Here is a 24404-nt window from a genome sequence, read left to right as displayed (position 1 = left end):
AAAATACAAATAGTACAGCCATTCAAATAGCACATTTATATCAATGGATGGTACTGTGTTTAAATTTGTAGGGTTTTGAATTTGTAATAAATATAATTTAGCTTGAGTGGGCATGATTTAGAACCAAGTTAATACTGGTTACAAAACAGTCCACAAAAATCCATGAGTTAAAATCGTTCTCCACTGCAATTGAGCTCAACACAGATGTACAGTGAACAAGACTGTGTCAAGGTTCATAACAGCACCAAGGCTCCAAAACATTTCCATCAAGTGGACCATTTCTTTCAGAACCGCATAGATTTAGACATGTACGGGCAAGCTCGAGGAAGACTGCAAAACAAAAGCTTTGACTCTCAATTCATCACAAAGTTACTTATAATGTTAAATCTTTATTCCTGGGTGGTAAAGTACTGGAAACTTTACCGTATTTGTGCCATAATTCAACTGTGATTTAAAGAGAGGTCATTTTTGTATTGCGTTGATACCAGCACAGTACACTTATTTTCTTCTCATTCCTTTGAATCATTGAATCCCTACAGTGCAAAAGGAGGCCACCTTACCTAGGGCCACCCCTCCATTTCTGGAACCCTGTGCATTGACCATGGCGAATCCACCTAACCTGCATGGTAATAATACATAGCACATTAGGAGCAGAAAGATATCATAGATTTCCTTTCAGTTTTACAAAGCAAATGTGATTCATCTTTTAAAGTTAATTTATTGGTCACAAGGAAGGCTGACATTAACACTGCAATTAAGTTACTGTGAAATTCCCCTAGTCGCCACACTCTGATGCCGGTTTGAGTCAACTCTCACCAACTTTTACAGATGCACCATAGAAAGCATTCTTTCTGGTTGTATCACAGTTTGGTATGGCTCCTGCTCTGCCCAAGACCACAAGAAACTACAAAAGGTCGTGAATGTAGCCCAATCCATCACGCAAACCAGCCTCCCATCCATTGACTCTGTCTACCCTTCCCACTGCCTCGGCAAAGGAGCCAGCATAATTAAGGACCCCTCGCACCCCGGACATTCTCTCTTCCACCTTCTTCCTTCGGGAAAAAGATACAAAAATCTGAGGTCATGTACCAAATGACTCAGGAACAGCTTCTTCCCTGCTGCTGTCAGGCATTTGAATGGACCTACCTTGCATTGAGTTGATCTTTCTCTACACCCTAGCTATGACTGTAATACTACATTTTGCACTTTTACCTTTCCTTCTCTATGAACGGTATGCTTTGTCTGTATAGCGCGCAAGAAACAATACTTTTCACTCTGTTAATACATGTGACAATAATAAATCAAATCAAATCAATGCACCTAACCAGCCCGCCTTTCAGATTGTGGGAGGAAACCGGAGCACCCGGAGGAACCCACGCAGACACGAGGGAGAACGTGCAAACTCCACACAGAGTGACTCAAGCCGGGAATCGAACCCGGGTCCCTGGCGCTGTGAGGCAGCAGTGCTAACCAATGTGCCACCGTGCCGCTCATTAACCAAATTAAATTCTGTTTTCATTAGACTGGAGTTCATATTTTTTCCTGGATCACATTTCACAATTCTGTGATTTTGCTCCACAGAATCAAAAAAACCCCAAAGAAAACAGGCAAAAAGGGGTTGCCAATCCACAAAAGCAGTCAGCTTTGATTATACGGGGAAACTGTTCATTGTGTGTAGTTTCAGAGTATTTAATTGCCATTTGGGGAAAATTGCATTCACCTCTCCCCATCCATCCCATAGAACTGAAGACAGCAGCCCCAGTGTCAAATGATTAGAATGTTGCCTATCCAAAACAAAGGGGTTTTATTTACAAATGGTTTGAACCGACTTTGTTATTCTGTTCAAAGCAGTGAACTCAAAAGCACCTGAATGGATCAGCAGTTTTAAACAGTGATGTACGCAGGACAGGAAGGTCCCAACATTGAGCCCAGATTGTTCCTCATTAACGTACCAAAACTGGGCGGCACGGTAGCACAGTGGTTGGCACTGCTGCTTCACAGCTCCAGGGACCTAGGTTCGATTCCCGGCTTGGGTCACTGTCTGTGTGGAGTTTGCACATTCTCCTCGTGTCTGCGTGGGTTTCCTCCGGGTGCTCCAGTTTCCTCCCACAGTCCAAAGATGTGCAGGTTAGGTTGATTGGCCATGCTAAAATTGCCCCTTAGTGTCCTGGGATGCGTAGATTAGAGGGATTAGCGGGTAAAATGTGTATGTAGGGATATGGGGGTAGGGCCTGGGTCGGTGCAGACTCGATGGGCCGAATGGCCTCTTTCTGTACTATAGGGTTTCTATGATTTAAAAACTTACCTGGCAGGACAAACCATGAATTTGAATTGGTTTTTGGAGCAAGCAAGGAGATGGATTATGAGCTTGTCCTGTCCACTCTGCACATTGGCTTTGTAACTCTGGGAAATCAGACCAGCTTGAGAGCTTCTTATCACCTTCAACAAAGACTAGCTAATTCAACAGATCAGGACCTGAACGCAGGACCCGACTGCCTGTCTTCCTAGGTTGGCACATTGGTAAACAGCTATAAATAAATCTTCACAACATTTTAGATACTTTGTCTGCTGAAAATTAAACATTTATTCAAATCTTATCATTTATCTGACTTGCTACGTTATGGTTAATCACTCCACAAAACCATTGTGGTTCTTCAGTAAAGTGTTGTTACAATCCCAGATGATTTTCTTTCACTCATTTCCAGGACATGGCATCATTGGTTAGGCCAGCATTCATTGCCCATCCCGAACTGTCCTCAAGGTAGTGGTGGTGGGTTTCCTTCTTAAACTGCTGCAGGCCATGTGGTGTTAGGAAAGGAGCTCCAGGATATTGACCTGCTGACAGTGAAGGAACGGCAATATATTTCCAAGTCAGGATAGTGAGTGACAACATCCAGACGATGCTGTTGCCACATCTGGTGGCCTGCTCTTTATAGATGGTAGCAGTCATGTGTTTGGAAGGTGCTGCAGTGCATCTTATAGATGGTACACACTGCTGCCTCTGTGTCACTAGTGGAGGGATCGAATCTTTGTGGACAAGGCAGGCTCATCCAGCTCAATCAGCAGTGGTGATATGGAGCCACTCTTGGTGATGGACATTCAAGTCCCCACCAGGAGTACATTCTGCACCCTTACCCCCCTCAGTGCTCCCTCTATGTTATTCAACATGGAAGAGTACTGATTCATCAATGGAGGGGGATATATTGGGTATTTGGCAAGAGATTCCCTTGACCATGTTTGACCTGATGCCATGAGACATCATGAGGTCCAGAACCCATGTTAAGGACTACCAGGGCAACTGCTTCCCATCTGCACGCCACTTCTATTGACTCTGTCCTGCCAGTGGAACAGGGCATACCAAGGGATGTTGCTACCTGGGACATAATTTGTAAAGTACGATTCCATGAGTATGATTATAATCAGACTGTTGCTTGACTAGTCCGAGAGACAGTTCTCCCAATTTTGGCACAAGCCCCCAGGAGTTAGGAGTACTTTGCAGGGTCGACAAGGTTGGGCTTGCCATTGTCTCAACCAATGCTGAGTGGCTCACCTAATTTAAATCTTTATTGACTTTTTAGTGGTTTGATATAACTGAGTGGCGTGCTAAGCCATTTCAGAGTCAACCACATTGTTGTGGACCTCGAGTCACATGAAAGCCAGACTAGGCCAGCTAAGGACTGCAGATTTCCTTCCCTAAAAGGCAGTGAACTAGATGGGTTACGACAATCGACAACAGTTTCATGATCATCATTAGACTTTTAATTCCATCTCCCATGGTGGAATTCAAATTCAGGTCAGGTCCCTAGAGCATTACTAGCCTAGTGACAATACCACTACGCCATCACCTCCACTGGAGCCACAGTAGCTATATAGCTGGTCTAGTTCAGTTTCTGGTTAACGGTAACCCCCAGGATGTTGATAGTGGGGGATTAAACAATGGTATAATGCCACTGAATGTCAATGAGGGATGGCAATATTCTCTTTTGCCGGAGGTGGTCATTGCTTGGCATTCTTGTGGTGCAAAGTTACTTGCCACTTGTCAACCCAAGCCTGGACGTTATCTTGCTTCATTTGGATATGGACTGATGTTAATTCAAGTCAAATCCAAGAGTGAAACCTAGTTTGATAGATCCTACCTTTAGAAAGAATGGAGGTAAGTTACTGAACAAATTCACAGGAGTCTGATTAATTTTTATCACAACAAATAAAACATTTAAGTAAAGTGAACTATGTTACATCGGGCAAAAAGGTTGGAAAAAATGTATTGCAAACGCAAGAAAGTTATTCAAATATTGACTATTCCTTAACCCCAGCAATATCTTTACAGACACATACAGATTCAGAAAGATAAAACAATTTACCATAGCTACCTTAAACTCTAATATTCAAGGTAAGCTTGCAGGGCATGTGAACTGCAGTCAGACAAACCACACCTCAAAAGCAAATAACAGACGTGACGAAAGCAAATTTTGTGGATTTCTCAACAACCCACACAGTCACTTGTCACACTGAAACTCTGTCTTTCTCACAAGGGTTTCCAATCTCAAATTTTGAAGAACTCACCTTTGGAATGCTCTTCAAACATCACTCCCAAATGGATGGCTTCAACAAGGACCCATTCCCAGGGTCACAACCTCACTTGAGATTCCTTTCCTCTAGATCTCCATGTACTCAAGCTTCAGTTTCCAAGCACTCTTTCAGATTTTCGGCCATGAAAAAGCATAACATCACTGCTTCTAAATGGTACCTTTGCTCTTGAGCACACTTTGCTTCAAGTCTGCTTCCCACATCCTTCATTTAACTCAGTGCCTTTCGCTTGGTTTGTGTCATTTACCTTGACTCAGTGGGATCGATCACTGATCCCGGTCGTTTTCCCTGCTTGGCACTTGTTTCTGTCCCAATCCTTGGTTTGGGACCTTCTCTCTGTCCCCCTGCCGGTGTCCTGCTTGGGACCCTTTCTTCTAATGGCATCCTGTTCCAGGTCACCTAACCTACTTTTCATGATATTTCATCATTTTCCCCTCCTGCACATTCTCATAGGCAGGTTCCCGGCCTAAAGACCGTGAAATCAACGAACTGTGCCTGTGCAGAAGTTCCGAGATCCGCCATGAACTGCAGTTCCCAAACTGTGACTGGAATTTTGACATGTATTTGAGTTATGTCACAATCCGAAAACCCTCGAACGAAACTGATTGGGAGAAGAAGTAAATAATGTACGAGTGGAAAAGGAATAAGCGTGGATAAACCCAAAACAGAGCTTCGATCAGGAAATATTCTGTGGGATATTAGTGTACAACTCTTTAGCATATTAATATGATATTTAGCCACCCACAGAACCTCGAGCGTGTATAATCAACGACTTCTATACTTTGATTCTGTTCAATTGTACTCTTCCCCCTCCAATTCATGCCAAAAATCTCACATGCAATACATTACTAAGTTGGCTATTCTCAATTGCTGGTTTTCCATTCGCCCAGAAACAAATGCTCTCTACACAATATCCCTAGAATGACACATGCACTCAGGTATCAAAAGAAATCTATGACAATGCTTTACACGTATTAAAAGGGAGTGCTGTTAACCAAGGATAAATATTTAATGTGTTTCTGAGTTCATACCATCAATATCAAGGGGACATTGAGCTATACAGTGCTTTGTATTAGGATGCATTAATGCTCACCATTCTATGAGCAAGTTGTGGGTTACAAAAATTGGCGTGATGTACAGTAGTTAGATATATTGCCATATAAACAAATAGCACACAAGGAACTAGTGCAAAACTAACTTCTTTCCTTCACCACTACCACATGTGCGCTTTCCTAAACAGTGAGCAGGAAAAAAAATCCCATTTGACCAGGTTCAACTGAGAAGTCCTCATTATCTGACGCCCAATCGATTTTCAGTCAGCGTCAGTATCTCAGGTTAATTAGGGGAGAAAAAGAAATTAAGTCTGCTGCTCGCTATCCAGTGAGGAGAAAGAACAGAAGAGATTTACTAGCATGGATCCAGGGATGAGGGTTAGTCAGTCACATAGCTGAGGTCAGACTTTTGCCTTTGACTGGGACTGGAGCAGGGAGAGAAAAAAAAATGCCTGGACATTCACTATGCTTAGATTCCAAAATTAAACTTGGAAGTCTTATCTCAAAATGTCACCGTCATTCATCTTATCGTAACAGGAATTTCATTGAGGAGGAGGAGGAGGATATTACATGATTAATGTTGCAGCACAAGTGGACAATTCATATGGAGTATCTACCTCAGATTTCATTCACATTTCAACTACAAAATCTGGTTCAAATGAATCAGGGCTAAAGAATAGCATCAGAAAAATTCCATGTTTGAACACTCCTTCCCTTCTACAGCAACACAGCGCATTATACAGTTTATGATACCAAAGACAGCTGGTACCGACATGACAGTAAATCAAGCTCTCCACACACTCTTTCCTCAGCATTTTTCAGAATTTGCACAAGATGCACAGTAAAACACTGATCTTCATTGACAATAAATTTAATGTTGGTTACTTGCATTCCAAAAAAATGTTTAAAGCAGGGTGGAGGAAGTTTTTGTCTTCATTTTATTTACATAGGTGCATAATGTCTTGAGACACAACAATGTTCCTATTAATTTCCATACATTCCTAACACACCAAGGTGGTGAACAAATGAGGCAACAACACCAAGGACAAAATATTCAAACGCACAAAATCGGAAAGCAGTATAAACCACTGAGTAAGAAATACAGGGCATTTAGGACTCTGTGAGGGCCTCGCAAGAGCCAAAAATGGCCCATAAGCAGTGGCTTAAAAAGTGGTCTGTCCAGGAATTTCATACATATTCTCAATAAGATTGCAGTTTTATGGGAACAGGCTCATTCAAGCCATTGCTAACATCAGTATTTTAGCCAGCGCAGCTGACCGACGAACAGGTCAAAGTATCTATTAACGGCAAGTTTAATTCATATTTGTAGTAATAGGAAACGGTGGGCTTTGCATGGATTAATATTTTCACAAAACTGCATTTGATCATGATTAGGACTAACCATTGGCAACAAACCAACAGGAACCAAACAGGCAGATGTCACACTAACTACTGGACACATACAGCATGAAAGAAAGCCCAACTTTGAACTCTGATAGACACCAAAATGCCATTTCTTCTTAGAATCTATTCATATTGCGCTGTCACTTACAACAGGGCAACACAAATGCACAAATGCCCTTTGACCATACATGCTGTCACTCTGCATAATTAAACATTACGGTTAATCTGCGGCTGGAGTCAGTAACAAAAGGAAATGCCCTGAGAAAGTTTAAATTCAGCTCCTCAATAGCTCAACCAGTTGATCTGATGAATAATGGGGCAATTCAGGCCCCAAGTGAGAGAGAGAGAGAGAGAAATGCCTCGTATGACTGCCAGTCTGTGCTCAGTTATTTCTAAGCTGAGGTAGAAGCAGGAAAGATGGGGAAATTACAGTTCTCTCTGGAGTTAGGATGGGAATATTAGGCAAGTTTCACTGTTGATCACCATTCGCCAACCCCTGCAAGAAGCGCAGGTACAATTGTCAGGCAAGGTTACAAATCCTTAGGCAAATATCTGGTGGAAACATATCTTGAAGATTTATCATGAATAATGGCCATCTGCACTTGGGGTTCTATGTTCAAGGACAATTCATGCTCTCAGAATTATGTCTCAAACAAACTCTCAAAATGATACAACTATATGATCAACACAAGTCAAAATAGCTACCACGTCAAATCAAAAAAGTATAAAGATGCTATGTGAAATGTGCAACAACTGCCATCTTTACCATAGATATACATCCAAGGCAGCTTGTAGAGGCATAAGGAAACAATATTCCAATAGATCATTATCTCAACTGCAAGCATTTTTGACATAACAGCACTGGAAATAGTCTATTGGGCTAGAACAAAAGGCAAAAATCACAAGTCATTCAATAGGAAGCTCTGGAATTTCCTTCCCAAATCTCTCCATTCCTTTAAGAAGGGAAGTTTTTGGTCACCTATCCTAGTATCGCAGGTGGTTCGGCGTCAATTTATTTTTGATAGTTCTCCTTGTGAAGCATCTTTGGGATGGTTGACTGTATTAAAAGGTGCTATGGAGACACAAGTTGATGGGCACAATGCATGGGTTGGAAAATTTAAAAAATTTTTTTTGGGAAGGATGGGCCAAAAGACCTCCTCTCATCTTTATTTAATCTCTATAAAGACATGTCAAAAATAAGGAATGATTTTTGGCTTGTAGCAATTCTGTAATTGTTGCACTACTGCAGAACTTTAATTTTAGATCCTACATTTAGTTTCTCTATTTGTTACTGCAATCAATGGCAAACACCCTTACCGAATTGGAATTAAAAGAATTTATTTTCTCGCTCGTGGGCAGTTCCATATCTTGTTGATTGCATGAGCAATCAACAACCCAGGAGACAAATGTATCTGTTTGCAGCTCACAAGTTCACTCATGGAGAAAAGAATCATCCCCTTAAGACAGTTGGCAAATGCACTGCTTGGTGCTCTTCAAGGACATTTAAAGCAGGAAGGTTCCAGTTTAATTCCTGGTGACTAAATTAGCTGATCCCCACCAGTGCATTCGGAAACTGCTCACTATTAGTTTTGCAGTACAATGCTGGAATTCTAAAAATATGCGTGCTTGCAAGCACATCGATATAATTGGATGGCTTTTTGAAGCAGTTCTGCAGACTGATTATACAAACCAAAGACTCAAGACTTAACCTACATGCAGACTTGAACTTCTATGCTTTACAAAGGTTGCTACATATTTCAGCCAATGAGACTAAATCTGAAGGGAAATCTGCCCTCTCAGTTGGTTTCCATTGCAAACCAAATGCAAGGATTAAAAAAAGATTGGTTCCAAGGATTTTAAGCCAGTCTTTGTTTAAGAAGTTTGTTCAATTTTTGTGAACGACCTGTCAACAACTTGCCCTTTACATGAATATTGGTGCACAAATTATGCATCGGAGAAGAGATTCAGCAAGTGGGAAATAGAGCTATTATTTCACTTACATAGGATTATAAAAGCAGGAGTAGGCATTTAGTCCCTTAAGCCTGTTCCATCATACAACAAAATCGTGGCTGATATGCGACTCAACTCCATATGCCCATCTTTGTCCCATGTCCCTTAATACCTTTGATAAACAAAATCATTCAATCTTAGGTTTGAAACTAAACAACTGACCTGGCAACAACTGCCATTTACAGAAATGCAAATTTGTATGTAGTAGTGTTTCACAACTTCACCCCTGAAAAGCCTGCTCTAATTTTTAGACTGTGCCCTTGAGTGCTAGATTCCATGGCAGCCAGAAAAGTGATCAGCATTCCCTTAAAAACTTGGAAACTTAGACCAAACTAGCCGTAACCTTTTAAATTCTAGGAAAAATGGCCCTAATTTCTGCTGCGATATTTAAATAAACTGAATCCACCATATGTTAACTAGACAGCTTAAAAGACTAAGAACTGCTACTAAGATCAAATTAACATTAAGTCATGAAATTCAGTCTAAAAGACACACATGCCTAGAATTATGGTGTATGCACCTCAAATATTTCTCCAATAATAGTGTAGCATGCTAATTTGCTTAGAAGTTATGAATTTAACATTAACAGTTGCAGCAATAAGTTGTATATTCAGGTTGGTAACGCTTTATTTCACTTTACAATCTTTGCTCAAGTCTGAATAAAGAGCCTCTGCATTATTGAAACGCCTCTGAGAGGCACTGAATACAGTAGGACACTGTACCAAATTACACAGTAACTGTATCTAACTTGGCATATGAATCATTTAAAATGGAGCTGGCCAGAGTTATTTTCATCCTGTTTTCACAGACTCCCTTCTCCCCCAAAAAGCTTTGCTGCAGGAATGTTTCCAGAGAATGCAGGTTATCCACTCAGTGGGAGGAATTTTTCCTTAAAACAAAAAGATGAACTACGCGCTTCTTTCATTTTTTTTTCTCCTGCTCTATTATATTGTTAGAAATTCATTACAAATATAATCCAGTCGCAATAAAATTAGAAATGTTTGTTTTCAAAAACAAAATTAAAAAGGCAGAAAAAAGATTAGGGGTTTTTTTTCCCAGTCCAAAAGGTGAAAATATTTAAAGACATTTGCAGATGAGACAAAAAGGTGAAAATATCTAAAGACATTTGCAGATGAGACAAAAAGGAGAAAATATCTAAAGACATTTGCAGATGAGACAAAAAGGAGAAAATATCTAAAGACATTTGCAAATGAGACAAAAAGGTGAAAATATCTAAAGACATTTGCAGATGAGACAAAAAGGAAGTGAAAATATTTAAAGACACTTGCAGATGAGACAAAAAGGTGAAAATATTTAAAGACATTTGTAGATGAGACAAAAAGCCTACAAAAGAAAAAACTTTGGAAAAGATTTAAGATAAAACTGAATAAAACTTGATGATGCCACAGATGTATCCTTGCTTTGATCCAGTCCCTGACAACCAGCCACAGCTGCAATACAACAGCTTGAGCGCAACCTAACCCAACACTGGCCGAGTCCCGCCCCCTGGTTGCTCCAGCGACGGCCCTCTCAGCTAATCAGGCCGCCCAGCGCCACATCAATCAAACCCTCGCGACCTTTCCCCCCATTTCCGGTTGTCAGGTTAGGTTGCAGGAGCGGCGGCAGCCATGGAGACGGCGCCATCCTTCCTTCGCCGACCGGGGGCGGTAAGCCTCTTTCGTTGACCTACTTACCCAGAATATCAGGTTTAAAAACACCAGGACGGTCTTGGACGACGTTATCCCGCACTGCCCCATCTCGAGCCGAGGCGAGTCTGCTCGGTCGGTTGCTGCTGTTGCTGCAGGCTTGCGGCCTATTACACCCTCAGTCAGCGAGAGCCGCGGACGAGTGAGTGAGTGGCGGACGACGGCAGCCGGTGCCCCCGCGAGCCAGCTGGCGTGCCCACGTGACTCGTTGCCGCACGTGACCCACGACGTCACCTGAACATTACGTCAGTCATTGGCGGCTGCGCGCATGCGCCCCGCCTCAGGGACCTGCTGCCTGGCACGTGACCCCCTTCCCATGTCAAAAAGTTGGCACCAACTTACCATCAACTTTTCTGCTGCATTGCTGGCTTTATTTTGCTCTCTTAACAGTTTCCCTTCCTCTCCTGATATGTTGACTTAAGAGTTCCCATCTGCTCATTGCATTGGAAAGGGTGCAGAGGAGATTTACCCAGGATGTTGCCTGGTACGGTGGGAAGGTCTTATGAGGAAAGGCTGAGGGACTTGAGGCTGTTTTCGTTAGAGAGAAGAAGGTTAAGAGGTGACTTAATAGAGGCATACAAGATGATCAGAGGGTGGATAGTGAGAGCCTTTTTCCTCGGATGGTGATAGCTAGCACGAGGGGACATAGCTTTAAATTGAGGGGTAATAGGTATAGGACAGATGTCAGAGGTAGGTTCTTCACTCAGAGAGTCGTAAGGGCATGGAATGCCCTGCCTGCAGCAGTAGTGGACTCGTCAACATTAAGGGCATTTAAATGGTCATTGGATAAACATATGGATGATATTGGAATAGTGTAGGTTAGATGGGCTTTAGATTGGTTTCACTGGTCGGTGCAACATCGAGGGCCGAAGGACCTGTACTGCACTGTAATGTTCTATGTTCTATCATTTTTATTTGATCAGGCAGTGTTTATTTCCACATATAATGAGCCAGACACACACACATATATAAGACGATAATTGTTTTTATTAGTATCATAAGTAGGTTTACATTAACACTGCAATGAAGTTTCTGTGAAAATCCCCTAGTCGCTACACTCCGGTGCCTGTTCGGGTACTCTGAGGGAGAATTTAGCACGGCCAATGCACCTAGCCAGCACATCTTTTGGACTGTGGGAGGAAACCGGAGCACCTGGAAGGAACCCACGCAGACACGGGGAGAACATTTGGACTCCGCACAGACAGTGACCCAAGCCAGGAATCGAATCCAGGTCACTGGCGCTGTGAGGCAGCAGTGCTAACCACTGAGCCACCATGCTGCCCACTATAGGAGCAGAATTAGGCCATTCGGCCGATCAAGTCTGCTCCGCCATTCAATTGTGGCTGATAAGTTTCTCAAGCCCATTCTCCCCCGCCTTTTCCCCGTAACCTTTGATCCCCTTACCAATTAAGAACCTACCTATCTTTGTCTTAAATATACTCAGACCTGACATCCACAGCTTCCTGTGGCAATAAATTTCACAGATTCACCACCTTCTGGCTGAATAAATTCCTCCTCATCTCGGTTTTAAAGGGTCATCCCTTTACGCTGAGGCTCTGTCCTCGGATCCTAGTCTTTCCAACTAATAGAAACATCTTTCCCGCGTCCACTCTATCCAGGCCTTTCAGTATTCTGCAAGTTTCAATGAGATTCTCCCTCATCATTCTGAACTATCTCTCCTAGCTCACTCCTATCCCTGACCTTCTATTTTGCTCCATCTACCCTACCCCCTCTTATACAGTTTAAAAAGGCAGCACAGTGGTTAGCACTGCTGCTTCACAGCTCCAGGGTCCTGGGTTCGATTCCCGGCTCGGGTCACTGTCTGTGTGGAGTTTGCACATTCTCCTCGTGTCTACGTGGGTTTCCTCCGGGTGCTCCGGTTTCCTCCCACAGTGCAAAGATGTGCGGGTTAGGTTGATTGGCCAGGTTAAAAATTGCCCCTTAGAGTCCTGGGATGTGTAGGTTAGAGGGATTAGCGGGTAAATGTGTGGGGGTAGGGCCTGGGTGGGATTGTGGTCGGTGCAGACTCGATGGGCCGAATGGCCTCCTTCTGCACTGTAGGGTTTCTATGATTTCTATGACTCTATGAGTTTCCTCTGGGTGCTCCGGTTTCCTCCCACAGTCCAAAGATGTGAAGGTTAGGTGGATTGGCCATGCTAAATTGTCCCTTAGTGTCCAAGATGTGTAAGTTGTAAATGTGTGGGTTATGGGGATAGGGTGGGAAAAAGGGCGGGAATAAGATACCCTGTCAGAGAGTCAGTTCAGACTCAATGGGCCAAGTGGCCTCTTCTGCACTGTAAGGATTCTATGATTCAGCGCCATTTCTCTCTCTCTTTAGGGCAGCACGGTGGCACAGTGGTTAGCACTGCTGCCTCACACCTGTGTTCAATTCCTGGCTTGGGTCACTATCTGTGCGGAGTCTGCTTGTTCTCCCCGTGTCTGTGTGGGTTTCCTCCAGAGGCTCCAGTTTCCTCCCACAGTCCGAAAGACGTGCTAGTTAGATGGATTGGCCATGCTAAATTCTCCCTCACTGTACCTGAACAGGTGCCGGAGTGTAGCGACTAGGGGATTTTCACAGTAATTCCATTGCAGTGTTAATGTAAGCCTACTTGTGAGACTATCAAATGAACTTAAACTTAGTTCTGAAGAAGAGTCGTGCAGACTCACTTTGTTAACTCTATTTCTCTCCCACAGATGCTTTCGGACTGAGTTTCTCCAGCATTTTCTGTTTTTATTTCAGATTTCCAGCATCCAGTATTTTGCTTTTTACATACATCTTAGAAACAGAACATAGAAAAACTACAGCACAAACAGGCCCTTCGGCCCCACAAGTTGTGCCGAACATATCCCTACCTTCTAGGCCTACCTATAACCCTCCATCCTATTAAGTCCCATGTACTCATCTAGGAGTCTCTTAAAAGACCCTATTGAGTTTGCCTCCACCACCACTGACGGCAGCCGATTCCACTCGCCCACCACCCTCTGTGTGAAAAACTTCCCCCTAACATTTCCCCTGTACCTACCCCCCAGCACCTTAAACCTGTGTCCTCTCGTAGCAGCCATTTCCACCCTGGGAAAAAGCCTCTGAGAGTCCACCCCTCTCAACATCTTATACACCTCTATTAGGTCTCCTCTCATCCTACGTCTCTCCAAGGAGAAAAGACCGAGCTCCCTCAGCCCATCCTCATAAGGCATGCCACTCAATCCAGGCAACATCCTTGTAAATCTCCTCTGCACCCTTTCAATCTTTTCCACATCCTTCTGCACAGCAGCTCTGAAAAGGAATCATACTGACTCGAAACATTGGCCCGGTTTCTGACTCCACAGATGTTGCCAGACCTGCTGAGATTTTCCAGCGCTTGCTTTTATTTCCGATCTCCTGCGCCCACAGTATATTGCTTTTAATTTTCATGATTAAATGTACTTCTGGAGGTTTCATTAACATGACTTGCCCCCACGCTGTAGCCATTAGTCAGTCTTGTGATGTAAAGTTTATTTATTAGTCACAAGTAAGGCTTACATTAACACTGCAATGAAGTTACTGCGAAATTCCCCTAGTCGCCACACTCCGGCGTCTGCTCGGGTCAATGCACCCTAACCAGCACGTCTTTCAGAATGTGGGAAGAAACCGGAGCACCCGGAGGAAACCCATGCAGACACGGGGAGAACGTGCAGACTCCACACAGGCAGTCATCCGTTCTGGAAATTGAACCCGGATCCCTGGCGCTGTGAGGCAGCAGTGCTAACCGCTGTGCCACCCTGCCTTCTTGTACCATTGGAAAGCAAACGAACTCATCACCCTATTGAACACTGCTTGACTGTCAACCAAAGAGCCTTTATTTTCCCGTTTTCAATATTTTTATATCTGAGATTATGGGGATAGTGCCTGGGTGGGATTGTGGTCAGTGCAGACTCGATGGGCCGAATGGCCTCCATCTGCACTGTAGGATATATTTGGTAAAGAGAAATACTCAAAGAAAATGGCAAAAAAGTACAATATCCTCAGGATTACACACAGCAGCGTCCTGGAGCCTCCAGCCCAACCCAGGAGAGTTGGCAACCCTAATTTTTTGCTGAGTTCCTGTCCTGTGTTGCCTGGCCAGGGTTTAAAGTCAAATTCCATTTGTAATCAGCCTCGGACCATCAGTGTGATTGAATGGTGCAGGTCCTCAGCTATGTCAGTTTGGTTTCGACTTCCAGACTCATGCTCAACAAATTGCCTATGTTCTAATTTTAAAGATGAGTTTAGATTAATGTAATGCAGTTGACCCTCAGATAATCAGTATTTCTGAGACCAAAAGAATATACTGATTGCTTTCTTGCTTTCTGTAATAAGCAGAGGATCAATTCTGCAAATGAGGCTTGTGCGTATGCACGATTTACAGGACAATAATTAAACTTACTCATGGCAGCTAGCCTCAATAAGTAGCAATCCCACCTCTAGATCAGAGGTTGAAGTTTCAAATCCCACTACAGATCTGAACACACATATATTGGCTAAACACCAAGGGAGTTTATGCTTTCATGAGATGTGGGCGTCAATTACAAGATGTGGAGATGCCGGCGTTGGACTGGGGTGAACACAGTAAGAGTTTTAACAACACCAGGTTAAAGTCCAACAGGTTTATTTGGTAGCAAATACCATAAGCTTTCGGAGCGCTGCTCCTTCGTCAATGACAAGGCCAGGGTTTGTTGCCCATTCCTAATTGCCCTTAAACTGAGTGTCTCGCTCGACCATTTCAAAGGGCAGTTAAGAGTCAACTACATTGCTGTGGGTCTGGAGTCATATGTAGACCAGACCAGGTAAGGATGCAGATTTCCTTCCCTAAAGGACGTTAGTGAAGCAGATGGGGCTTTTAGAACAATCCATAATAGTTTCATGATCACCATTACTGAGGCCAGCTTTCAATTCCACATTTTATTAATTGAAGTTAAACTCCAGCAGCTGCCGTGGTGGGATTTGAGCTCAGGTTACCAGAGTATTATAGAATCCCTACAATGCAGAAGGAGGCCATTCGGCCATCGAGCCAGCACCGACATCAATCCCACCCTAGCTCTATCCCTGTAACCTCACGTATTTACCCTGCTGGTCCCCCTGACACTAAGAGGCAATTTATCATGGCCAATCAACCTAACCCACACATCTTTGGACTGTGGGAGGAAACTGGAACATAGAATGCTACAGTGCAGATGGAGGCCATTCGGCCCATCGAGTCTGCACCGACCACAATCCCACCCAGGCACTATCCCCATAATCCCATGCATTTACCCTAGCTAGTCCCCCTGACACTACGGAGCAATTTAGCATGGCCAATCCACCTAACCCGCATATCTTTGGAGTGTGGGAGGAAACCGGAGCACCCGGAGGAAGCCCATACAGACACAGGGAGAACGTGCAGACTCCACACAGACAGTGACCCAAGCTGGGAATTGAACCCGGGTCCCTGGTGCTGTGAGGCAGCAGTGCTAACCACTGTGCCACCGTGCCGCCTGGAGAAGCACCTGAAGGAAACCCACGTGGGGAGACGGGGGGAATAACTTGACCTCTAGATAATAAATCCAGTGATATCACCACTACACCATCATTTCCCTTCACATGTTTAAAAATCAAATGTTCTATCCGACAGGATCTTAAACTGAAGCCGCATCTGCCTGCTCCACTGGGAGACGGAATAGGAAGTTTGTCCAGCATTCTGACCCACTTGCTCCTTCAACCAGCATTCATTCATTTGATATGTGTGGGATCTTGCTGAGCATGACTTCGTTGGCGCGTTCTACAGAACAACAGTTCAACAGAGCTGCACTTCAAAAGTAATTGCTTTCAGAGTGTCCAATAACAAGTTTGCAATAACATACTAAAGAAATACAAGCTCTTTCTTTTAAACCAGTGCCAAGGAGCCAACAGTTGCATCAGGTAGGTTCTATTCCTTTGACCATTGGGAATTGTTGTTGCCAGGATTGGTGGGACTGATAGCAGGGAAGAAAAGATAGAGGGGCAGAGTGTCACACTGAGTTTGGGTTGCCTGTTTCTTCTACTGCTTCCTGGAATCGCATCATCTCACAGAAAAAGTATGTCAAATTGAAGCTCAAGGGAATCATAGAAATCATAGAAACCCTACAGTGCAGAAGGAGGCCATTCGGCCCATCGAGTCTGCACCGACCACAATCCCACCCAGGCCCTACCCCCACATTATGAAATCATTATGAAAAACCATTGTCACTAGGCTTGTTGGTACTAATGGAAAATGGGAGATAAGACCATGTATTTTGATGTTGAGGGAGGTCTTGTGATGTAGTGGGTGGCACCACTGAGCTAGAAGCTCCAGATTCAGGTCCCGCCTCAGCATTTGATGGCCATGGGAAGTATGTTCATAACGTGGCCAAACAGGTTGATTCCCAGCGTGGAAATTCTTCCGATATGCCTATGACAAGCGGTAAGCGCAGGGGAGTCTCCTGGTCAGCCATAGTGCGGAAGCAATGGCAAACCACTGCAAACATAACCATGGAGCCACGCAGAAGTCCATGGTTGCCAATACCCTTCCAGGGCAGGGAGCCTGAAGAAAGAAAGAGAGAGAGATTTTGATGTTGAGAAAGTATTTAAGTGCATTTAAGTATTTAAGTCCAAAGATGTGCGGGTTAGGTTGATTAGCCATGATAAATTGCTCCTTTAGTGTCAGGGAGATTGGAGGGTAAATGTGTGGGGTTACGGGGATAGGACCTGGATGGGATTGATGGACCGAATGGACTCCTTCTGCACTGTAGATTCTATGATTCTGTGCACCAAACCATGCGGCCCTGAAAGCCCTCAGGTTCAATTCCTGGTACATAACAGAATTACTTTCTCTAGCTATGCAGCTAAAATTGGCCTCAGTATTCCAGTCAAAAAATTATCAGTAAGGATTCTACTGACCAACTTCCCTTTCGGAAAGTTCACCTTGGGCGCAAAGAGGACAGGATTGGCTGTGATGCTCTCCATAGTTGACTAGCCTCCAGACACTTGGGCCGAAATTTTACCAGCCCGGCCGCCACGGGAATCGGAGTGGGCGAGGGGCGGAGCACAGGATGGCCCGTTGACCCTGGGTGGGATTTTATGGTTTCCAAACGAGCGAGGCTGTGAAATCCCCCCCGCCCCTTGCTGTCTCAACTTGCACACAAGAAATGGACTCATGAACAATATGTCAGAGGATGAGGCGCCCCCTGTGGGACAGGACCATACCGAGCAGGAGAGGGGAGAATATGTCTATGAGGATGGAGATATTGTACTCTTGTATTCCACGGCCAGAATTATACCGGCATGCCCACCCGAGGGCTCGTAAGTTCGTGCCCGGGGCCAATGCAGAATGCCGTTCTGCGAGCCTCACCCGCCCCGGAATCGGTAAAATCACGGCCTACGTCACTATGAAACCTCGGATCCCATATGCTTTTAGAATAGCTTTATCCACTTGACCTGCCACCTTTAATGATCCAATTCTTCAGACCACAACACAGGCGATCGCACATTTATTTTGCTGGAACAAGTGACGGATTCATATCATAGTGGGTCTATAATGTATTTGAACTCCCAGTCTGTATGTGCTGACAGTAAATATATCATATTCCCTGCAATTATATTTGAATGTCTTTCTTATTTGGCTATATGCTTTGGACCAGGTTGTTTCGAGGTACAATAAAATTCTAATTACAGAAACAATTACTCAAAACAATATTGCCTATGTGTCTGTCTAGCTGGAACATATGCACAGCACACAATTTCTGTAAGAGTCACACTAACTTCCTGTTAAACTTTGCCCACTGCATTTTATTGATAACATCCTCGTAGTTATAAAACAGCCTACCCTCTTGACTCATGTGCAGTGCCGCAAGGGATCAGTTCCTCTATAAATGTTTGTCAGGTTACATTTCCCTTGTCATACTTTGAGCACCTGCACGTTTGGCAAATATCTGATCGCGACGATTTGGAAATTGAGGGACACAGAGAAACAATCAAAAATGTAGGACACAGGTAGAGAAACCGCCAGTTCGAAACTATTCAGGATGTATGAAGCCATATGTAAACAAACGAGCAGTCACGAGATTGGACCCCAAAGGAACTTTTCAGCTGTCATCTGGGCCTCCCAACTAAACTTAATGGCTAACAAGGCAAATAATAAAATTAGGACATTAAACAAAAGACAAGATCTACATCTACGTTGGGGCGGCACGGTAGCACAGTGGTTAGCACTGCTGCTTCACAGCTCCAGGGACCTGGGTTCGATTCCCGTCTTGGGTCACTGTCTGTGTGGAGTCTGCACATTCTCCTCGTGTCTGCGTGGGTTTCCTCCGGGTGCTCCGGTTTCCTCCCACAGTCCAAAGATGTGCGGGTTAGGTTGATTGGCCACGCTAAAATTGCCACTTAGTGCCCTGAGATGTGTAAGTTAGAGGGATTAGCGGGTAAATATGTAGGGATATGGGGGTAGGGCCTGGGTGGGATTGTGGTCGGTGCAGACTCGATGGGCCGAATGGCCTCCTTCTGCACTGTAGGGTTTCTATGATTCTATGAAGGAAATCAGTCAACTGTGCTAGTCAGCTGTGGCTAGGGTTGTAGCACTCTCATCTCTGAGTCTGAAGGTTGTGGCTTCAAGCACATGAGCCGAGGCTGAAGGAGTGCTGCATTTGGAGGAAACGTGAGGTCCCAGCTGAGGTTTCTGAAGATTTTTAGCTGAGGCTGCACTAAGTAATCAGGAGCAAACATTTCCAAAGATTAGATGGGTACTTGGGGGAAATAAACTTGCAGGGCTACAGGGATAGCGCAGACACAAAGTAAGAAGTCTTCTTACTGTGCCTACCCCTATTGTGCCTATGCATACCAGAACAAAGAGATCTAGGGGTACATGTTCATAGCTGCTTGAAAATGGAGTCACAGGTGGACAGAGTGGTGAAGAAGGCATTCGGCATGCTTGGTTTCATCGGTCAGAACATTGAATACAGGAGTTGGAATGTCTTATTGAAGTTGTACAAGACATTGGTAAGGCCACACTCGGAATACTGTGTGCAATTCTGGTCACCCTATTATAGAAAAGATATTATTAAACTAGAAAGAGTGCAGAAAGGATTTACTAGGATGCTACCAGGACTTGAGGGATTGAGTTATAAAGAGAGGCTGGATAGACTGGGACTTTTTTCTCTGGAGCGTAGGAGGCTGAGGGGTGATCTTATAGAGGTCTATAAAATAATGAGGGGCATAGATCAGATAGATAGTCATTATCTTTTCCCAAAGGGAGAGGAGTCTAAAACTAGAGGGCATAGGTTTAAGGTAAGAGGGGAAAGATACAAAAGTGTCCAGAGGGGCAATTTTTTCACACACACGGTGATGGAAATAGCTTTTCTCTATCTACCCCATCGAAACCTGTCTCAGTCCTGTTGCAGTCGATGGGTCTCACCCTCACTGTTTATCACACTTCCAAAGTTTGATATCATTGCCATTTGACTGTGTAATCCAATCTCCAAGTCAGTCATTTTATGTGTTTTATAGTGAAAGTATTTTCATAGCTCTTTCAACTGGTACAGGCACAATAGGTCAAATGGCTTCTTGTGCTGTGTGTTCTAGGGCGAGGCGATGGCCTAATCCAGAAAGTCAGTTAACGTTCTGGGGGACCCTGGTTCGAATCCCGTCACGGCAGATGGTGAAATTCGAATTCAATAAAAAATATCTGGAATTAAGAATCTACTGATGACCGTGAAACCATTGTCGATTGTTGTAAAAAACCCATTCGGTTCACTCATGTCCCTTTAGGGAAGGAAATCTGCCATCCTTACCCGGTCTGGCCTACATGTGGCTCCAGAGTCACAGTAATATGGTTGACTCTCAACTGCTCTTGGTAACTAGGGATGGGCAATAAATGCTGGCCAGCCAGCGACGCCCATGTCCCACAAATGAATAAAAAGAATGATTCCATGACATATCCTTCAATTTTGTCCAAATTTTCATGTGCTACACTGTAAATTCTACACCCAACAGTATCGGTTTGTTGATATTACGACATATCAAGACTAGCTTAGGGCTTTAAAAAAAGGGGCGGCATGGACAAGTTGGGCTGAAGGGCCTGTTTCCTTTTTGGAAACTTCTATGACTCTATGTCCAATTGCATTCAGATGGGCGGCACGGTGGCACAGTGGTTCGCACTGCTGCCTTACAGTGCTAGGGACCTGGGTTCAATTCCTGGCTTGGGTCACTGTCTGTGTGGAGTTTGCACATTCTCCCCGTGTCTGCGTGGGTTTCCTCTGGGTGCTCCGGTTTCCTCCCGCACTCCAAAGATGTGCGGGTTAGGTGGATTGATCATACTAAATTGCCCCTTAGTATCAGGGGGACTAGCTAGGGTAAATTCATAGGGTTATGGGGAAAGGTCGGTGCAGACTCAATGGGCTGAATGGCTTCCTTCTGCACTGTCGGATTCTATGATTCTACTTGGTATTTACTCGAGCATATAAGAAGAGACACTGAAACTGTGTGTGGTTGGGTTGGGAGGTATATGCTTGTAATGTTAAACTCCGTGAATAAATATAAGACTGAGTAAACATTGGCTCCTGCATCGCCCTTCACCAGCTGGACTTGTAACATTTCACTGTGACACAAAACAGGCTTAGAGACAAGAGCTAAAACAAATCAAATCAGGACTCTGAAATTTACAGGTGCATTTCAAACTGAAAACTTCCCTTAACTGTCTTCAAAGTTGTATTTCTTTACAGGAATTAGACTTTGACCATTTAAAGAGCAGACCAAGTAAAAAGTTTAAGTTTATTTATTAGTGTCACAAGTAGGCTTACATTAACATTGCGATGAAGTTACTGTGAAAATCCCCTAGTCGCCACACTCCGGCGCCTGTTCGGGTACACTGAGGGAGAATAATGTGCCAATGCGCCTAACTTACATGTCTTTCGGGCTGTGGGAGGAAACCGGAGCACCCGGAGGAAACTCACGCAGACACGGGGAGAACGTGCAGACTCTACATAGACAGTGACCCGAGGCCTGAATTGAACCCAGATCCCTGGCGCCGTGAGGCAGCAATGCAAATTATTATGCCTCCGTGCTAGAAGATTAAGGTATTATACGGTATGTGGTCTATTCCTCTGTTATTAGAAACTAACATGTTATCCAATTTACTGTAAGCAATCTCTGCTAGGTTTATACCCGGCTGTATTTTTTTGCTTCATTATCAGCGCACTCTGCTGGTCATGTTTTTGAACTACACTTTGTTAATCGGTGTACAAAACTATGGGAAAGATTATAGCAAACTTAGAGCAGAAGTGTAAAGTTTATGCAATGTTTTTTATGCAGTTATTAATCCATTTAAATCCATTTAAGGTTGTGACTGTAGCCCAATCCGTCACGCAAACCAGCCTCCCATCCATTGACTCTGTCTACACTTCCCACTGCCTCGGAAAAGCAGCCAGCATAATCAAGGACCCCACGCACCCCGGACATTCTCTCTTCCACCTTCTTCCGTCTGGAAAAAGATACAAAAGTCTGAGGTCACGTATCAACCGACTCAAGAACAACTCCTTCTCTGCTGCTGTCAGACTTTACCTACCTTGCATTAAGTTGATCTTTCTCTACGCCCTAGCTATGACTGTAACACTACATTCTGCACTCTCTCCTTTCCTTCTCTATGAACGGTATACTCTATCTGTATTGCACGCAAGAAATAACATTTTTCACTGTATGCTAATACATGTGACAATGATAAATCAAATCAAATAAATTTGGTTGACAGTGTGCTACCAGAAATTAAACCCCATTATCTTCTATTCTGTTGTGATGTAATTCATCAAATCATAGAACCCCTACAGTGCAGAAGGAGCCCATTCAGCCCACCAAGCCTGAACCGACAACAGCCTCACCCAGGCCTATCCCCTTAACCCCACCTATTTTCCCTGCTAATCCCCCTGATACTAAAGGGCAATTTAGCATGGCCAGTCACCCAGTCTGAAAGACGTGCTGGTTAGGTGCATTGGCAGGAGCCAGAGTGTGGTGAATCGAGGAATTTCGCAGTAACTTCATTGCAGTGTTTAAAGTAAGCCTACTTGAGACTAATAAAATACACTTTATTTTAACCTGCACATCTTTGGAGTGTGGGAGGAAACCCATACAAACATGGGGAGAATGTGCAAATGCCACGCAGACAGTGACCCGAGGCCAGAATTGAACCCCGGGTCCCTGGCGCTGTGAGACAGCAGTGCTAACCACTGTGCCATCCAACATTCTTCATTTTTTTTCTGCACTCTTCAAACCTGTCCTGATTCCAGTGTGCAGGGAATTCCAGCTGTTTCAAAACTGTCTCATCAAAAAGCAAAATGCGTGAATTTAAAAAAAAAACACCTACAAGAAAGCATTCTCATGGTTCCTAACATTGTGACCCGAGATGTGACAGCAGCGTGAGGAGGAAATGTGTGAAGCAGCTATCACCGACACAGGAAGGAGAAATCCACAAGGAAGAGGAGCCAAGGCTTTGATCACTGGCAGCCTGTCACAATGAGGCAGTGACTGCTTCCAAGAAAAGCCCTTTTATTCCCTTTTGTGGTCAAGAGAGTTGAAATCAGCAAGTTTCAGCCAAGTACGTACAGATCCCCATTGTTTATTCGGAGAGGAATGAGGTGGGGGCACAATAGGAATACAATTTTAACTTTGCCAACAGTACCCAAAAGGTTAATGGCCCAACCCTTAAAGGAACCAAGCTACCATGACGCACAAAAATGTGAATCTGTCAGCCTGAGGCACCTGATCCAGCAGGATAAATGTGGGATCCTGAATAGCGTACCAGTGGTGCCAGATAGGGTGTACGAAGGTCCATCTCCCAAAACAGAAATTACAACAAGTGAACAAGCTGTTGGACTGTTTATCCTCCATATCAGCAGCACCACATCTTAATACTCCATGACTGCCCTGTTCCCTTCAGAGGAACATAGGTTTTAGGAACAGGAGTAGGCCATTCAGCCCTTCGAGCCTCGTCTGCCATTCAATAAGATCGTGGCTGATTTGGTCGTGATCTCATCTCCACTTTGCCGTCTGTCCTCCATAACTCTTGACTATCAAAAACCTAACTTTGCCTTGAATAAGTTTAATGACCCAGCCTCCACTGCTTTCTGGGGAAGAGAATTCTACACTCTAATGACCCTCTGAGAGAGAAAGATTCTCCCCCTCTCTGCCTTAGATGCTAGATTTCTCATTCTTAAACGGTGCAGCATGGTTCCAATCTCTCCCACGTCCTCTTGGTATCCACCCTATCAAATCCCCTCAGGATATTATATATTCCAATCAGGTCACTTCTCATTCTTCTAACATCCAATGGATATAGGCTCAATCTTTTCAACCTTTCTTCATAAGGCATCCTAGGAATGAGTCAAATGAACCTTCTCTGGACTGCTTCTAACGCAATTATATTTATTTTCAAATAAGGAGACCAGAACTATACACACTACACCAGATGTGGTCTCACAAATCCCCTGTACAGCTCTCCTATTTTTATATTCCCTTGCAATAAAGGCCAACATTCCATTTTCCTTTCTAATCACTTGCTGTCTCTGCATACTAACCTTTTGTGATTCATATACCAGGACACCCAGATCCCTCTGAACCATCGAGTTCTGCAAATCCCTTTATTCCCCTTTC

At 44.0% G+C, this 24404-nt stretch overlaps 2 protein-coding genes and 1 long non-coding RNA gene across 3 annotated transcripts in view; 1 reads left to right on the top strand and 2 right to left on the bottom strand.

Moving 5' to 3' along the window:
• LOC144480495 (tetraspanin-3-like) overlaps positions 1-10980 on the bottom strand; it is a 63692-nt gene extending 52712 nt beyond the window's left edge. The window contains exon 1 of the mRNA XM_078199994.1: positions 10748-10980. Coding sequence (XP_078056120.1) covers positions 10748-10810 — 63 coding nt within the window. The 5' untranslated portion in view covers positions 10811-10980. The remainder of the gene's footprint in view (positions 1-10747) is intronic.
• On the top strand, positions 10635-22532 carry LOC144480502 (uncharacterized). Its single transcript, XR_013495676.1, has 3 exons — positions 10635-10720; positions 16387-16673; positions 22101-22532. It is a non-coding gene; the product is annotated as an uncharacterized LOC144480502 (long non-coding RNA).
• hmg20a (high mobility group 20A) overlaps positions 16994-24404 on the bottom strand; it is a 164056-nt gene continuing 156645 nt past the window's right edge. Inside the window, exon 11 of the transcript XR_013495671.1 lies at positions 16994-17313. The gene's annotated coding sequence lies outside the window, so the exon portion shown is untranslated. The remainder of the gene's footprint in view (positions 17314-24404) is intronic.

This window comes from Mustelus asterias, chromosome 29 (genome assembly GCF_964213995.1).
Source record: "Mustelus asterias chromosome 29, sMusAst1.hap1.1, whole genome shotgun sequence".
NCBI classification, from domain to species: domain Eukaryota; kingdom Metazoa; phylum Chordata; class Chondrichthyes; order Carcharhiniformes; family Triakidae; genus Mustelus; species Mustelus asterias.
This window is presented reverse-complemented; position numbering and strand designations above follow the sequence as displayed.